The sequence below is a fragment of the Dendrobates tinctorius genome, unplaced genomic scaffold (assembly GCF_039654945.1).
Source record: "Dendrobates tinctorius isolate UK_male_01 unplaced genomic scaffold, ASM3965494v1 ptg000135l, whole genome shotgun sequence".
In the NCBI taxonomy this organism is placed as follows: Eukaryota; Metazoa; Chordata; class Amphibia; order Anura; family Dendrobatidae; genus Dendrobates; species Dendrobates tinctorius.
The window spans coordinates 4144766-4162652 of NW_027361803.1; the positions used below are offsets into that span (position 1 = coordinate 4144766).

At 40.2% G+C, this 17887-nt stretch overlaps 1 protein-coding gene across 1 annotated transcript in view; it reads right to left on the minus strand.

Moving 5' to 3' along the window:
• DCC (DCC netrin 1 receptor) overlaps positions 1 to 17887 on the minus strand; it is a 1068191-nt gene that overhangs the window by 172866 nt on the left and 877438 nt on the right. Inside the window, exons 14-15 of the mRNA XM_073543872.1 lie at positions 13946 to 14056; positions 6346 to 6540 (exon numbers count right to left, since the gene is read on the minus strand). Of these exons, the coding sequence (XP_073399973.1) occupies positions 6346 to 6540; positions 13946 to 14056 (306 nt within the window). The remainder of the gene's footprint in view (positions 1 to 6345; positions 6541 to 13945; positions 14057 to 17887) is intronic.

Here is a 17887-nt window from a genome sequence, read left to right on the forward strand (position 1 = left end):
TTTTTTTCTCTATAATATTGTTTGGAACCTTTTTATTTTTTTTTTAAATCAGACACTAAGGTATAAAAGTTTGCAGAGTTTTCTGACTTTTGTCTTCAACTGGCATAGAATTTGTTTAAAAAGGATCTTATAATCTATTGTGGTCAGTGTACTTGATTAATTAAATGGAAAAATTATAAGACTAATGTGAATTGAGACAGTCGGGTTTCCATTAATGGAATTTCTAAAATAATGGGTTACAAAAAACAAACAAATCATTGGTGTTTTATTCTCACAGAGCAGTTACGACATCAACAAGTGGCCTAGAAATTGATGTAAAAGACCCATTGTCTATTCTGATAGCTTAGTTTCAGAAAATGATATTATTTTTCATAAAATAATAATTCAGAAGCGTCTTTTCTCATCATTCTATGGTGTTCTGTTCCACAGGTATTCCTCATGGGTGTTACCAGTAATGGGTGTGTCGTTACACAGGCTGAGAGTGTCCAATTACACCTTAGAGAAGACAAGAGGCAACACCCATTTGTCAAATTATTCACACATTTTTACATGGAGGAACAGAGCAACAATACGACACAGACTATTGAGAACAATTGCTCCAGAATTGCTATTAAATTATTTATATTTTCATAAAATGATAATTCTGAAGCATCTTTTCTCTTAATTCTATGGTGTTTTGTTTCTCAGGTATTCTTCATGGGCGTTACCAGTGAGGGGTGTTTTGTTACACAGGCTGACAGTGTCCAATCAGAACGGTCAGTGCTGCCTGTGTATGGACACACACCTTAGACAAGAGGTAACACCCAGTTATCCAATTACTCATAAATATTTATGAGGAGGGACCGAAGACCAGTACTACACAGACTTATGAGAAAAATTGCTCCAGAATTACTATTTAATGGACAATATATATTTGTTTACTAAATCAGACTACCAGAAGTTTGGAAAATAGTTTTTCATTTAAGAAATCGATGGAGTTCCAAACTATTAAACCACAACTATATGTAATGTCAAAAGATCACTTTCGATAGATGCTGTATATTAAATCAGCATGTAGTTAATTTTGAACAATTTGGGTTCTTGGTAGAATCATATCAGCCATTCACTCTAGACAAGTCAATAGCAGAAAGTACCCATATACAAAAACATATTTAGGGCGAGAGAAACTCTTGATGAAGTTTTAAAACGAAACATGCGTTGGGGTGGTGGTGACACCAAAGTAAGCAGCTTTACTCTCTAGTAACTACATACATCATATCAACATTTACTATTTGATTTTTTATTTATGTGTTTTAATCATTCTGAATATAATTACATTTTTAAAGAGCATATACTTTTTGGGTTGTTTGTTAACCCTTCTTTGTTTCTATATTCACTCTAGTCAGTATCAGACTATGGTTCATAGGGCTCAATGGGGAAAATCTATATAGACTGGGTACACATCCACTTATAATTACATTGTCATTTATACAGATTTAATTGTACAGATCATCGTTAATAAGAAATTATTACAAAACCATCCAAAATAAATAATAGAAATAATAAAATAATAATAGCAATTGCACCAGATGCTTGAATTTTTATCAACTTTTTTGGCTTTACCAACCACTTCTCGATGGTCCCGGATCTTCCGTGCATCTGATATTTTCTTCATTACTCCGTACGCTCATATACACAAGCTGCTAGACTGATGGTGAGGGTTACACAAATTACTGTCTTCTGTCGGACCTTTAGGGCTCATCATTGTGTTACCATCTGGGCTCACTGCATTTTCACTGGTGGGCCATTATCAGCTTTCTATACAATAGCCATTTGTCTATTGATGGGACCCAAGTCAAACTAGGGAAATGTCAACATTTTCTTCAAAATTTAAGTGACCTTGTTTGATGCTCCTGGAACTAAAACTTCATCGGGGTCCTCCACCTACAGTTAGTTTCTGTAAAGACCTATACCACAATGCTGTGGTTGATAATACAACGTATAGAAGCTATATGCATGATTTACCTTTCCTTATGGTTCAACATGTTTTGAATTGTGAGACACCAGATGGTCAACTTTTACAACAAAATGGTTGGGTATACTCTGTTTGGAGATGTTTTTATTATACGTAACTATATATTACCAGAGTTCGTTGAAACATCGGCGTCATTAGCAAATTTTTTGTAAAAGCAGGGGGGCGTATCTGTATGGTAAAATGTATTTATTGGTATTTTAAGCTTTGCTGTTCTTCTTGCTCCCCCGTTGACACGAGGTGTCCACTTAACCGAATTGCTTCACCACTAGGCTACATGATAGACGCTCATAGTCTCACATCCATAGAACATTTACATATCTTAACAAATAAACGATGGATCATATAGATAGCCATTCTAGATAATCCTAAGCTTTACACTAACATTGGCTCTTTTACTGTACTCTTTGCTTTCTACAACCTAAAAGGCAAGCATAAGTGGAACTAAACGTCATTGCCAGACCCCGTGAGACTAAAAGCTGCCATTCAATGCTTTGCTGTGTTAAATCACATAATTGGATCCCATGATTGAAGTCTCTAAATTCCAAGAATTTCAGCGGCCGCACTTACTGCATTGAATTCTAAGACGTGCAGGTGACATACTGCCGTGGCCTACGTAATTTATTCATTTCTAAGATATATGTACCCTTCTCCAAGAACAGTCAGTATATGTTTCAAGTAGAAATACATTTTTTTAAAGTAAAAATGGCTTTAAGCTTATTTGATTTATTACCGGGTGTTCTCAGTGGTGGAAGAAGGTAGATGACTTCCTTCTAAATGAAAAAATACCTGAACTGAGTCCCTAATTCTTTATGATCCATCACGATTGGGCAACAATAAAATGATTTTCATGATAATAAGTAGGTCATAAATAAAAAAAAATTCTCAAGGTGTTTCAAAATGGGTTTCCAAATTTTTCCCCTACCAGTTGAGTTTCAGTCGTTGGTACTGATAGAGTGGGTCTCATGAAGGTTATGGAAACAGTTGGCCCAAACCTTTTGACAAATCCTATATTAGCAAGAACCTTTTATGATACCTGGAAGGGATGTCATACATTCTACTGTAAGCGACATACTCATTTGCAAAATTAAACCTTACTTTCACAATTCCCTTTTTCTACTTACTGCCCAGGACAAAAATCATAGTAATTCTATCAGTTACGTAGTGTCATGAATAAGGATTCTCAGGATTAAGAGAAGTTGGGAATCACTCTAATTCAGTATAAAGAATTATGGACGGGGGCTGTAAAAGAATTAGCGGAGTAGCTTGGAGGGAGGACTAGAGTTGGCATCTGCTTGAAGCTTGGACTTAGTGCTAGCGTGATATCTGCCAAAAAGCAACCTCGTACTCATGCTGCTTTGTTTGCTTTGTTCCCAAATCCCAAATCCTTGGCCTGGTGACATGACCACTGACCATCACATTCAGGTGGAGAATAAAAAGAAAGATAGCTATCTGTATTCACTTCTATGGGAAACAGAAAACCAGGCAGCACTTGTTCCTATCCTATGAATATGGCATGAATGACTGCATTTGAAAAATATTCAGAATTAAGAGTCCTCAGTGGTTGATACCTTTTACTGGCTAACTGAAAAGATGGTAACAAACTGCAAGCTTTCAACCACTGAGGACTCTTAACTCTGAATATTTTTCTATCTACTGGCTAACACGGTACAAAGATCTAGATCTTTCCTGTATCATGCATTTGGAAAATAACTCTCTCTTAAAGATTTGACATATCAGTTACGCATTTGCCTTGGCTTGGCATGGTTTCTTCACCTTCCTTCATGGCCGCTGCCCTCTGCTGTGCTCCACATCGGGTTGTACAAGTGGCCCGGCATGCTTTCATGTGATTAAGGCTATAAAAGGCCCACCAAGGCACACACCGGAGTTTTGCTATTTAGACTCTTGGTTTTGTTTGTTTTACTGTGCATCACTACATACTCCAGGCCTGTCTCTTCCTGCATTGTTTTGGAATTTTCTGTGTCCTGTCTGCCTGCGACCTCTATTGTGTTTAGTCCTTACTTTGCATGCGCCTTCTCTGTGAGATGTCTTCCTGCGGCCTCCAGTGTGTCATTCCTTGCTTTGTATGTGCCTTCGCTGTATCCTGTCTCTCTGCATCCTCCAGTGTGTCTAGTCATTACTTTGTACATGCCATCTCTGTGTCCTGTCTGCCTGCGTCCTCTAGTGTGCCTAGTCCTTACTTTGTACGTGCCATCTCAGTGTCCTGTCTGTCTATGGCCCCAGTGTGTCTAGTCATTACTTTGTATGTGCCTTCTCTGTGTCCTGTCTGTCTGCGGCCTCCAGTGTGTCTAGTCATTACTTTGTACGTGCCATCTCTGTGTCCTGTCCGCCTGCGGCCTCCAGTGTGTCTAGTCCTTACTTTGTATGTGCCTTCTCTGTGTCCTTTCTGCCAGCCTCCAGTGTGTCTAGTCATTACTTTGCATGTGCTTTCTCAGTGTCCTGTCTGTCTACGGCCTCCAGTGTGTCTAGTCCTTACTTTGTAGGTGCCATCTCTGTGTCCTGTCTGCCTGCGGCCTCCATTGTGTCTAGTCATTACTTTGTATGTGCCTTCTCTGTGTCCTTTCTGCCTGCGGCCTCCAGTGTGTCTAGTCCTTACTATGTATGTGCCTTCGCTGTGTCCTGTCTGCCTGCGTCCTCCAGTGTGTCTAGTCATTACTTTGTATGTGCCTTCTCAGTGTCCTGTCTGTCTGCGGCCTCCAGTGTGTCTAGTCCTTACTTTGTAGGTGCCTTCTCTGTGTCCTTTCTGCCTGTGGCCTCCAGTGTGTCTAGTCATTACTTTGTATGTGCCTTCTCTGTGTCCTGTCCGCCTGCGGCCTCCATTGTGTCTAGTCATTACTTTGTATGTGCCTTCTCTGTGACCTGTCCGCCTGCGGCCTCCAGTGTGTCTAGTCATTACTTTGTATGTGCCTTCTCTGTGACCTGTCCGCCTGCGGCCTCCATTGTGTCTAGTCATTACTTTGTATGTGCCTTCTCTGTGTCCTTTCTGCCTGTGGCCTCCAGTGTGTCTAGTCATTACTTTGTACGTGCCATCTCTGTGTCCTGTCCGCCTGCGGCCTCCATTGTGTCTAGTCCTTACTTTGTAGGTGCCTTCTCTGTGTCCTTTCTGCCTGTGGCCTCCAGTGTGTCTAGTCATTACTTTGTATGTGCCTTCTCTGTGTCCTGTCCGCCTGCGGCCTCCATTGTGTCTAGTCATTACTTTGTACGTGCCATCTCTGTGTCCTGTCCGCCTGCGGCCTCCAGTGTGTCTAGTCCTTACTTTGTAGGTGCCTTCTCTGTGTCCTTTCTGCCTGTGGCCTCCAGTGTGTCTAGTCATTACTTTGTATGTGCCTTCTCTGTGTCCTGTCCGCCTGCGGCCTCCATTGTGTCTAGTCATTACTTTGTATGTGCCTTCTCTGTGACCTGTCCGCCTGCGGCCTCCAGTGTGTCTAGTCATTACTTTGTATGTGCCTTCTCTGTGACCTGTCCGCCTGCGGCCTCCATTGTGTCTAGTCATTACTTTGTATGTGCCTTCTCTGTGTCCTTTCTGCCTGTGGCCTCCAGTGTGTCTAGTCATTACTTTGTACGTGCCATCTCTGTGTCCTGTCCGCCTGCGGCCTCCATTGTGTCTAGTCATTACTTTGTATGTGCCTTCTCTGTGACCTGTCTACCTGAGGCCTCCAGTGTATCTAGTCCATGCTTTGTATGTGCCTTCCTGCTGCTACATCAATAGGTGAGCTCTATAACAATATCGCTATATTATTACTTTTTGGTTGGTGGGGGTCGGACATCTGGGACCTCTACTGATACTCTGATGTAAAGTTGATTCCCCTTCATTACTTTTATCCAGCAAGTGAATGCCACTGACTGGCTGGTTGGGAGATCATTCGTCTCACTATCGGTCCCTTCACTTTTCATTAACAGCAAGGTCCTATGGGTTGGATCTTCACTGATACTGGGAATGAATGGACCTCAGAGCTTGTGTAGAGTTGATCTCTTCATCTCTATGCCCATGCAAGTGAATGGCAATGATTGCAATTCCCTGAACATTGGGGTGTCCATGAGAAGTCTTTCCTCACCATCGGCCCCTATATTCTCACTATCGGTGGGGATCTAAAATTAGGTAAAAACTAATGGGATATGCTGGCGATAGAGGAGGACCTCTACTGTTCCAAAGTGCAAATATACTTACTCACATCTATCCTTGACCTCAATGGGGCACCGATTGTAGCTTGCTAGACGTTGTTCACTAGATTTTTATCTTTAGCAGTGATTCTGTCTGATTTACTGTTACAGCTATTTCTATAACCCTCTGGTATTCAATCATGAACACTTACCTAAATTCTCGATGGAATAGTAGCGCTGTTTGCTATCCACTCTCACAGTCTCGGCATAAGGGCTTCCAACACCGTAGCCAATTATATAGCCTCGCACCACAATGTTAGGGTTTAGTGGCGGAGTCCAACTCATAATGATGCTGGTAGTCAGAGGTCTGACATGAAGAGAACTGGGCTGGTCTGGCACTTGGGATTCTACGAGTCAAACAAAAACATTATTAATATTCTATGACCTGACTCATTCGAGCCCACAGCCTGACGAATACATTCTGGCCATTGTGTGAATGTAGAATGTGTTATAAATAGATAATCCGGGCTCCGAGACCCCGCGCCGCTATCTGGTTTCAACTCATAAAGCCAGAAAAAGGTATTTCATACAAGTTTTAGAGAACAAGAAATGAATTGCATAAATACTGCAAAAACAATTCGATATTTACTGGAGACCAACTGCAATTTGTGTTCAGAAAAGGCTTTTCTCCTGCATCAAATGCAAATCATATTCATACCTGAGACACCCAAGACAATTATAAAAGCATCATCTTTACAGTATCAGACGCACATTATTAGCAGCAAGTCAACTTTTTTTTGTAAGATTTAGTGATGAATATACAAGGATAAAGCATTTTCAACAAACATTGCAATACATATCCTGCACTGAGTTACATTTCTGGTGCAGTCACTGTGTACATACTGTACATTACTGATCCTGAGTCACATCCTGTATTATACTCCAGAGCTGCACTCACTATTCTGCTGGTGCAGTCACTGTGTACATACATTACATTACTGATCCTGAGTTACATCCTGTATTATACTCCAGAGCTGCACTCACTCTTCTGCTGGAGCAGTCATTGTGTACATACATTACATTACTGATCCTGAGTTACATCCTGTATTATACTCCAGAGCTGCGCTCACTGTTCTGCTGGTGCAGTCACTGTGAACATACTTTACATTACTGATCCTGAGTTACATCCTGTATTATACTCCAGAGCTGCACTCACTATTCTGCTGGTGCAGTCACTGTGTACATACTGTACATTACTGATCCTGAGTTACATCCTGTATTATACCCCAGAGCTGCACTCACTATTCTGCTGGTGGGGTCACTGTGTGCATACATTACATTACTCATTCTGAGTTACATCCTGTATTATACTCCAGAGCTGCGCTAACTGTTCTGCTGGTGCAGTCACTGTGTACATACATTTCTGATCCTGAGTAACATCCTGTATTTTACCCCAGAGCTGCACTCACTATTCTGCTGGTGCAGTCACTGTGTACAAACATTACATTACTGATCCTGTACTGATCCTGAGTTACCCCCTGTATTATACTCGAGAGCTGCACTCACTATTCTGCTGGTGCAGTCACTGTGTACATACATTACTGATCCTGTGTTACATCCTGTATTATACTCCAGAGCTGCACTCACTATTCTGCTGGTGGGGTCACTGTGTACATACATTACATTACTGATCCTGAGTTACATCCTGTATTATACTTCAGAGCTGCACTCACTATTCTGCTGGTGCAGTCACTGTGTACAAACATTACATTACTGATCCCGTACTGATCCTGTGTTACATCCTGTATTATACTCCAGAGCTGCACTCACTATTCTGCTGGTGGGGTCACTGTGTACATACATTACATTACTGATGCTGAGTTACATCCTGTATTATACTCCAGAGCTGCACTCACTATTCTGCTGGTGCAGTCACTGTGTACATACATTACTTATCCTGTACTGATCCTGAGTTACATCCTGTATTATACCCCAGAGCTGCAATCACTATTCTGCTGGTGCAGTTACTGTGTACACACATTACATTACTGATCCTGTACTGACCCTGATTTACATCCTATATTATACTCCAGAGCTGCAATCACTATTCTGCTGGTGCAGTCACTGCGTACATACATTACTGATCCTGAGTTACATCCTGTATTATACTCCAGAGCTGCACTCACTATTCTGCTGGTGGAGTCACTGCGTACATACATTACTGATCCTGAGTTACATCCTGTATTATACTCCAGAGCTGCACTCACTATTCTCCTGGTGCAGTCACTGTGTACATACATTACATTACTGATCCTGAGTTACATCCTGTATTATACTCCAGAGCTGCACTCACTATTCTGCTGGTGCAGTCACTGTGTACATACATTACATTACTGATCCTGAGTTACATCCTGTATTATACTGCAGAGCTGCACTCACTATTCTGCTGGTGCAGTCACTGTGTACATACATTACATTACTGATCCTGAGTCACATCCTGTATTATACTCCAGAGCTGCACTCACTATTCTCCTGGTGCAGTCACTGTGTACATACATTACATTACTGATCCTGAGTTACATCCTGTATTATACTCCAGAGCTGCACTCACTATTCTGCTGGTGGAGTCACTGCGTACATACATTACTGATCCTGAGTTACATCCTGTATTATACTCCAGAGCTGCACTCACTATTCTGCTGGTGCAGTCACTGTGTACATACATTTCTGATCCTGAGTCATATCCTGTATTATACTCCAGAGCTGCACTCACTATTCTCCTGGTGCAGTCACTGTGTACATACATTACATTACTGATCCTGAGTTACATCCTGTATTATACTCCAGTGCTGCACTCACTATTCTGCTGGTGCAGTCACTGTGTACATACATTACATTACTGATCCTGAGTTACATCCTGTATTATACTCCAGAGCTGCACTCACTATTCTGCTGGTGGAGTCTATATGTTTATACATTACATTACGTATCTTGCACCAATTTTAAACTACATGCTGCATTATATTCCAGAGCTGGACTCAGAATTTGGTTGAGAAGACAATATATGCATTGTATTTTTCCTGTTCCTATCCTGATTTACAGCCTGTACTATACTACTCCAAAGCTGAACTCACTGTTCTGCTGGCCACTTTTGGAATAAGACATCTGCAGATACTCGCACCCCTTTAGCTAAGCTGAGTTACTATAATGTAATGGTCTCTGCTATATTCCACTCTGAGAAAGTTGTTTCTTGCGTAAAGTTCCATAGGTGCACACCGTCTACAGTGCAAAGCATAAGATAAAGCTCTGTACGGATACTGAACAAGTAGGAGGAGCTGCAGGATTATAGTTCACAATCATGGTAAAATGTGAATTCAGTTCTGAGTTTGTTTGTTTTTTAAAGTGGTCTTATAAAGAGAACCCCTTTTATAATTAAAACTATCTCGTAGATCATTTGATTATATCAGGTCTGGCTTAGAAACTCCAGTAGATAACAACTGATCACCGATGGCTTCTGAAGGCAGATCCAATGTTTGAAGCCTCTGTTTGAAGACTTCCATTGAAGGAGAACTCACCACCTCTCGTGGCAAGCCTGTTCCACTCTTAGCATGGTGGCATAATGGATTCACACTGATTATGTCAATTTTTGTTGGAGAATTTGTAAATCTGCAACAAAGCTTCCCTATCCATCAGGTCAAGTGCCAAAAATTCTAAAGTAAGAAATGATGTCCTCATTCCACTGCGAAGTTCCATTGATATGATGGCCAACCTTGGACTACCAATATGAGAGGTAGGTGATATAGATGGCAGTCCTACAATAAGCTTCAAAAGTCTTCCTGCAGCCAATCAAACACTGTGTCCTGGTAGCTGATAATGTGTTATGACTAGAGTTGAGCGATACCGTCCGATACTTCAAAGTATCGGATCGGAATGGATCGGCCGATCTTTAAAAAAAGTATCGGTATCGCCGATTCCGATACCGGAAGTCCCATTCAAGTCTATGGGACTTCCGGTATCGGAATAAGAAAAACCCTGTTTTTGCCTTGTACAGCCTCTCTGGGGTCTGTACGGGCCTTTCGGGGGGCTGTGCCGGCCTGCCAGGGGGTCTGTGCAGGCTCCGGTGGTCTGTGCCGGCCTGCCGGGGGGCTGTGCCGGCCTGCCGGTGGTCTGTGCAGGCTCCGGTGGGCTGTGCTGGCCTGCCGGTGGTCTGTGCAGGCTCCAGTGGGCTGTGCCGGCCTGCCGGGGGGCTGTGCCGGCCTGCCGGTGGTCTGTGCAGGCTCCGGGGGGCTGTGCCGGCCTGCCGGGGGGCTGTGCCGGCCTGCCGGTGGTCTGTGCAGGCTTCGGGGGTCTGTGCAGGCATCGTCCGATGGGACTACAAGTCCCATCGGGCGATGCCTGCTACCATGACAGTGATTGACACATTAGCCAATGATGGGACAGTAGTAGTCCCATCATCCGGCTAATGTGTTAAATGTTAAAAAAAAAAAAAAAAAATACTACATACATACTACATGCATGCTACATACATACTACATGCTACATACATACTACATGCTACATACATACTACATGCTACATACATACTACATATATACTACATGCATGCTACATACATACTACATACTACATACATACTACATGCTACATACATACTACATATATACTACATACATACTACATACATACTGCATGCTACATACATACTACATGCATGCTACATACATACTGCATGCTACATACATACTACATACATACTACATACATACTACATACATACTACATACATACTACATGCATGCTACATGCATGCTACATACATACTACATGCTACATACATACCACATACATACTACATACATACTACATACATACTACATGCATGCTACATACATACTACATGCATGCTACATACATACTACATGCTACATACATACCACATACATACTACATACATACTACATACATACTACATGCTACATACATACTACATATATACTACATGCATGCTACATACATACTACATGCTACATACATACTACATATATACTACATGCATGCTACATACATACTACATGCTACATACATACCACATACATACTACATACATGCTACATGCTACATACATACTACATACATACTACATACATACTACATGCATGCTACATACATACTACATACATACTACATACATACTAAATGCATGCTACATACATACTACATGCATGCTACATACATACTACATGCATGCTACATGCATGCTACATACATACTACATGCTACATACATACCACATACATACTACATACATACTACATACATGCTACATGCTACATACATACTACATATATACTACATGCATGCTACATACATACTACATATATACTACATGCATGCTACATACATACTGCATGCTACATGCATGCTACATACATACTACATACATACTACATGCTACATACATACCACATATATACTACATACATACAATACATTCATACAATACATACATAGACATACAGTACATATAACATAGAGTAACATACTTACCAATACTTGTCACATTGTTCCCCGAAGCCATTGTCTTTTCCGGAATAAATATTAACATAACAAACCACAAAAATACTCACCCACGATCCGAAGCAGTCCACGAGTGTGTTCCACGACGATCTTGGGTAGAGAACTAGTGGGCAGGAGCCACCAGGGACCCATCTGTCCAATTAGTCTCTCTGGCGGCTCGTTTCCTGTCAGCTTTCATAATATGTTTATCTCTAAAATGCCTTAGCTTTTCAGAGTCTAACGTACTTGGCTAAAACCATAGAGCGCATTTCTTATACATGCCGTCCGTGGATCAGCTATCATTTTCCCTCTAATGTTGGGTGCATTTAAGGGGGTTTTCCTCACGCTGCTTGTAGGCTCTCGCTGTTCCTTGCGCTACTTGTAGGTTCTCGCTGAAGGATTCAAGAGATGGAAGAGTTCAAGATGCAATATTTATTTAAACGGTTACAAAGACAATGTGTTTCAAAGTTATCGAACTTCTTCTTCAGGACATAGCCATGCGAAGAAGTTGGATAACTTTGAAAAGTGTTGACTTTGCAACCGTTTAAATAAATATTGCATCTTGAACTCCTCCGTCAAAAGAAAACTGCTTTAAATCCGCACAGCATTTCTCCGGTCTGATGACCCGTGGCCTGCGAAAGCTGGTATATGCTTAAAGTTTGTTGAAGTCGCAACAGGTGAGTGTGCATTCGTTCTTTATACATTTTGTGTAATCGGTTAAAACCCTATTTGCGCTCTCTTTGCTTCACAGTCCTTCCCTTCTTCCTTTTAATAACTCTCATGTATATATTTGGCTCTAACTCTCACCTCTGAAATGTTCTTTTAAGATTCCCAAACTTACAACAATGATGTTTTACCATGAAGCTCAACATGAAAACTTTTTCCTGCCTAGTGGGGTCTTCTACCGGATCTTTAAGAGCATCATTCCCAATTTTGCATAGAAGGTGTGATATTTTGCTTCCTTTAGGCCCTTCTCGGATTTCATCCTTTTGGGAACCTTTGTTTCTAGTAGGAGGGTGTCACATGGCCTCTTTCGGCATAATATGCTCTTTGCAATTCAACTGTTTGCATCTGTCAATATGCTCAGACTTTTGGAACATCTTCACTTAGGCAAATTGAATGAAACATTGTAAAGGCAATCGTCTCAGGGGTTCTTACAGGAATATAAAGTCTAAAAATAAATATTTCAAAACTTCCCAGATGCCAGCAACCACGAGGGAGCATTGCGGGGAACCTTGACTCTTTAGTGGCTTCCCAATCGCTTTAAGAAAATGCACTAATTAAGAGGGATATCCACAGGGAACAGCGGCAGTTCTCCAGCATACTGTCTGTCTCACTGATGATCATTTCAAACAGAAATACAGTGAGGTGAGCAACATGAATCCTCCGCGCTGTAAAGTAGATGCCGTTAACAATCTGTCGGAGGCCTCATCTATATGAGACTGGCACACTGAAGACTCTCAGCATCTAATAGGTGTTTGACTCCCTCCAGTTTTATCAAAGCATCAGCGAAATTGAAAGTCCCATGCAAAAATGTTGAAGCCTGCCTCAAAATTCCAGACTGTAGGGGTCAATGCAAGGAACCAAGTTCATTTTTTACTTTCGTGTTCAAGCTTGTTCCAGATCAGAAAAGAAACATTGCTTTAGAATACCAACCTGTTATCAAACTGCAACACACAAGAAATCCAAACATTTTCAGATCTACGGTACTTTGGAAACTTTGTGTAAAGGTCCCATACGAAGGGTGTTCCATAACTAATCTACCTATCAGATAGTCAGTGGCTTTGGCCAACTTTGGTCTCTTTAAGGATGAGTTTACAAGTGACATTTAGTTTTTGACAAATGGAAGACATCTTGTGTCAGATATGGTGCTGGTTGACAAAACTGTGACCCAGTAGAAGAAGATGGAATCAGTTTTGTCATATTTTCTGTGATTTTCTTTTGTACTACGCCATAGAAGAACAAGACAAATGGATTAAATATGTAGAATTGAGCCCTTAATTGTCATAGCATAGAGTTTTATAAGTGAAGCATTTATCACCTAATTAAAGTGCCCCTAACAACTATGCTGCTAATAGCTCTTCTGCACTTCCTAGCCTTTCCAGTCCCATTGAGCATACATTTGTATCTCCAATCTATTATTCAAAGGAACTTTGCTAATCATCCAACTAAAACAAAGTGGAATCATTTTATAGAAACCTGTACAACCCTATACTATCACAATATTTTAAGGAAAAGTGACCACATATCATGTACCGTCAAGGTCGTTCTCTGGCGTTTCTGTTGTATACCAATCCGATGAGGGTCCGGTTCCGTTCACTGTCATTGCAGAGACTTGAAAGCTGTACTGGCTTCCCTTCTCAAGTCCTACAAAACAAAAATCATACACTGGACATATCATAGAGGAAGAGCTGCAAGCAGACTGAAGATAGTCATCCTTATAGGTGTTTAGAACAAGAGAATATCCCATAAGGGTAGTTCCAGGATAGGCTTTGGAGTCATATTGATTGATACCATAACTTATGTCCCTCTTGTCATAAGCCACTAGGAAGGCAACATACTACCGGTTGCCTCTAATTGGCACTTTTCCTACATGGTTCACTGATTATCCATTGACTATAGTAGGCCAATAATCCTACAAATCAATGTATTTCATCCCTGTTAAAATCAGCAAAGCAAGGTGTAGTATACAATATCCTATGTATGATATGTTCGGATATAAATATATATTAGCGACAACTTTCGTTATTTTTTTACCCAATTTCCGATGCTGCCCGCCAGTCTATGTTAGCCTTCCTGCATTGATGATGCTCTCTTCTATCCATGTGACTACACCAACCAATCAATGGCTTCACCAGTGTAGAACACAAGACTCCTGAGGTCAGTGATTGTCTGCAGAGGTCATGATGGTAGATGGAGAAGCCATCACTGTATCAAGGTAAACAAAGAGCACCAGAGAGTAATATCGTATCGGTGATGGAGTCAGAGTAGATTTATTAAGTAAGTACGTTATTTTATGCCATTTTCTCTTTTTAAGATGACTTCAGATCTTGGAAAAGCTTTTTAATAAAATTTTTGGAATGGTAAAGTTGGACACATCTTTATGTATCATAAAATATCATGAAGGCAGTTGATGAGCTCAGACGACTGCCAATTCCAAAAAGGATGGAGCGCTCTAAGTTTTTGGAAATGATCAAAAATACAGGCTTACAGACTTAACTTCTCCATGATCATGTGCCTTTTCATTTTTGCATTTTTCGTTTTTCCTTCCCCTAAAAACTTTTTTTTTTTAAATTTTTCTGACAATAGAGGGTTTGTTTTTTCGTGGGATGAGTTGTAGCTGTTAACGACACCATTCATTTTCCCATGTATTGATGTAGTGTGCTTAAAAAAATTGGAAAAAAAATGTAAGTGAAATGAAATTGGGATAAAAACAGTAATTCCAACATTGTTTTTTGGGGTTTCATTTTTACATCATTCATTGTGTGCTAAAAAGTACCTGAAAACGTAATTGCTCAGGTCATCAATATGGTCACAGCAATACCAAATTTGTCTCAATTTTGTTTATATTTTAGTGGTTAAAAACAATCAGAAGATTCTAAAAAAAATTGTTGTGTCACCATTTTCTGAGACTAAAACCTTTTTCCATTTTTTCATTCATTTATTCATTTCATTCATATTTATATATTTATATTGTGAGCCCAATCGGGGACAGTACCAATAATGTCTGTAAAGCGCTGTGGAATTAATGGCGCTATATAAATGAGTAAAATAAATAAAAATAAATTTAAAAAATTTACTGGATTTGCTTGTTTTTTGTTCACCAAAGTGACGTTTTTATTGATACCATTTTGGTGTATGTACGTCATTTTGTTAGCTTTTTATTGCATTTCGAGAGGGAAGTGTAGTGACTGAAAAACTCCTGGCATTTTTTAGTTTTTCTTCTTTTTTGTTGATTATCATACTGTTTAGATAATTTTTGTATTTTGATAGATCAGATATTTAAGAACACCAAATATAATGATATTGTTTAACCTAATTTTTTTTCTTATTTATAAACTGAGGAAAAGGCAGTGTTTGAAAAATGTTTTTTTTACTTTTTAATATTTTTTTTAAGACATTTAATTTATCTTATTTTTTTAGATGCCTTAGGGGTTTTGAACACCTGTGGTTGTTAGATGGCTTGTACTACATACTGAAATAGTAAATATATACAATTCAATCAATCAATTACAAGCTGTGGTTCATAGCAGGGCCAACGTGAGCCGATACAATTCATGTGCACACTGACACTGACACACACGGTGTGCAAAGGGATTCATTTATAAGATCTGTTACACTTCTCTAGGGTGAATATGTATTTTGAGTGTCTTGCCTATAATATTTTACGTATAGGAGTCACTCTTGTTATACAATGTTTGAGTTTCTTTAGAATTTTTTTCTTTTTTTTTGCCTAAAATATCAAATAGAAAATCTTCCCATGGGATAGAACATTTTTAAGTATAGTTGTAAGACGCGTAACTATGAGAATATTGCAGGGTTTTTAAATCTGAAAAGTGCAACTTAAATTTCCCTGTTATGGCAGATGTCTCATTTATTCTGCAAAAATATATACTTACTCAGTCAAGAAACATTCTTGTAGAAAAGCAGAACGCTTAACAGAGACACTTAAACAATCAAGTCATGTCACTTTTTAATACGAGCTACAAAAGCTAATATTTTACAACGTTTTCGAATTAAAATGTTCAGTCGCATTCTACCTTTGTAAAAGAGCATCCATTTTTTTTTTTCACTTTCATAAAATTAAGTAAATTAATGGAAGGATCTGAAATGCGTTGATATTATAAATTACAACAACCATTGACATTTTTATTTTATAATTTTTTTAAATATATTTTAACGCTCAAACAAGGACAGTCAAAGTGACTTAAAGTCCAGAATATACAGGTTATCACCACTGAAAACTTGCTGAAATTCATACTTTTTTAAACAGTTCTTTTGACCAGGGATGTACCTAGGAAAGTAGGCAGCTGTGGCATAGTCCTGGGTTTTAGGTATCAGGGTGGGGCACCAACAAGTCATTTTCCTTGCCTTGAGTATTTAGATTTAGGGTGATAGCAGTAGACCAAAACAAGTGAAAGAAAGCTGAGAAACAATATGGGGATCACAAAATGCATGAAGGGAAACCTAGCAGTAAAAGTGTTTCCCTGCAGCGCCTCTACAGGACATATTATGTTGTTATGAATGAGTCACAGGAGGAGGAGAAAACAAAAATACAAGCTAAGTCCTGAAAACCGGAGAGGTTGGTAGCTATCGGATTGCAGACCCCTGATCCTATTCACCACAACTAACAGTAGCCATGGGGGGTTCCTACAGTGCCCTAGACCCCTCGTCACAGCCGGAGAACTACATAAGCCTAAAGAAAGAAAGGGGAAATCTAAACTGCCCCAGAGCAGACCCCAAAGCAATAGACAGCCCCCAACATGTATTGTCGGTGAAAAACAGATGAAAACACAAACACAGACAGAAAGACAGGCTGAGCAAACGATGGGGCCCAACTAACTAGATAGGACAGAAAAGATGCTGGCTGCAATCCGCAAAAAACCCTACAAAAATGTCCCAACCGTCTGATAGGAAAAAAGGCCCTGAAGTCGCTAGACTTCAAAATCACTATATCAGCACTCAGGTATATTCTGAAAACAGAGCAAAGAGATCAACTGATCAGAGACAAAAATGGAATTCAGCCAGTCCCAACCAGGACTGGCTGAATACAAACACTAAGGAAACCAGACAAAATCTCATGGAATAATAGCAGGGCAAAAACTTAGCTTTTAGTAAACAGGAACTAAGCTGGATGCCAGAGCTCAGAGCAGAAAGGATCACCAGCAGCCCTGCAGGGCGTCGGCTGCCTTATATCCACTCAGAAATTCCAGATGTCCAATCACACTCCGCCTGTTCAGATGACAGGTTCTTCCCATCCCAATCAATTTCACTACCTCTCTTCACCAGCAGAGGGAGTTCATCAGACATCAAAGGTGAAGGGGAAAATGAACTCACAACATTATGCATAACACTGTCTATTCATAGCAATGGGTTGTCTGTTTATCAGAGAAGATGCTTGTCATAGTCAATGGACTCTCTCAGATACTATGTGAAGTCAACTCCTAAAAGGGGCTTCCATGGAGCATCAAGGGGTGA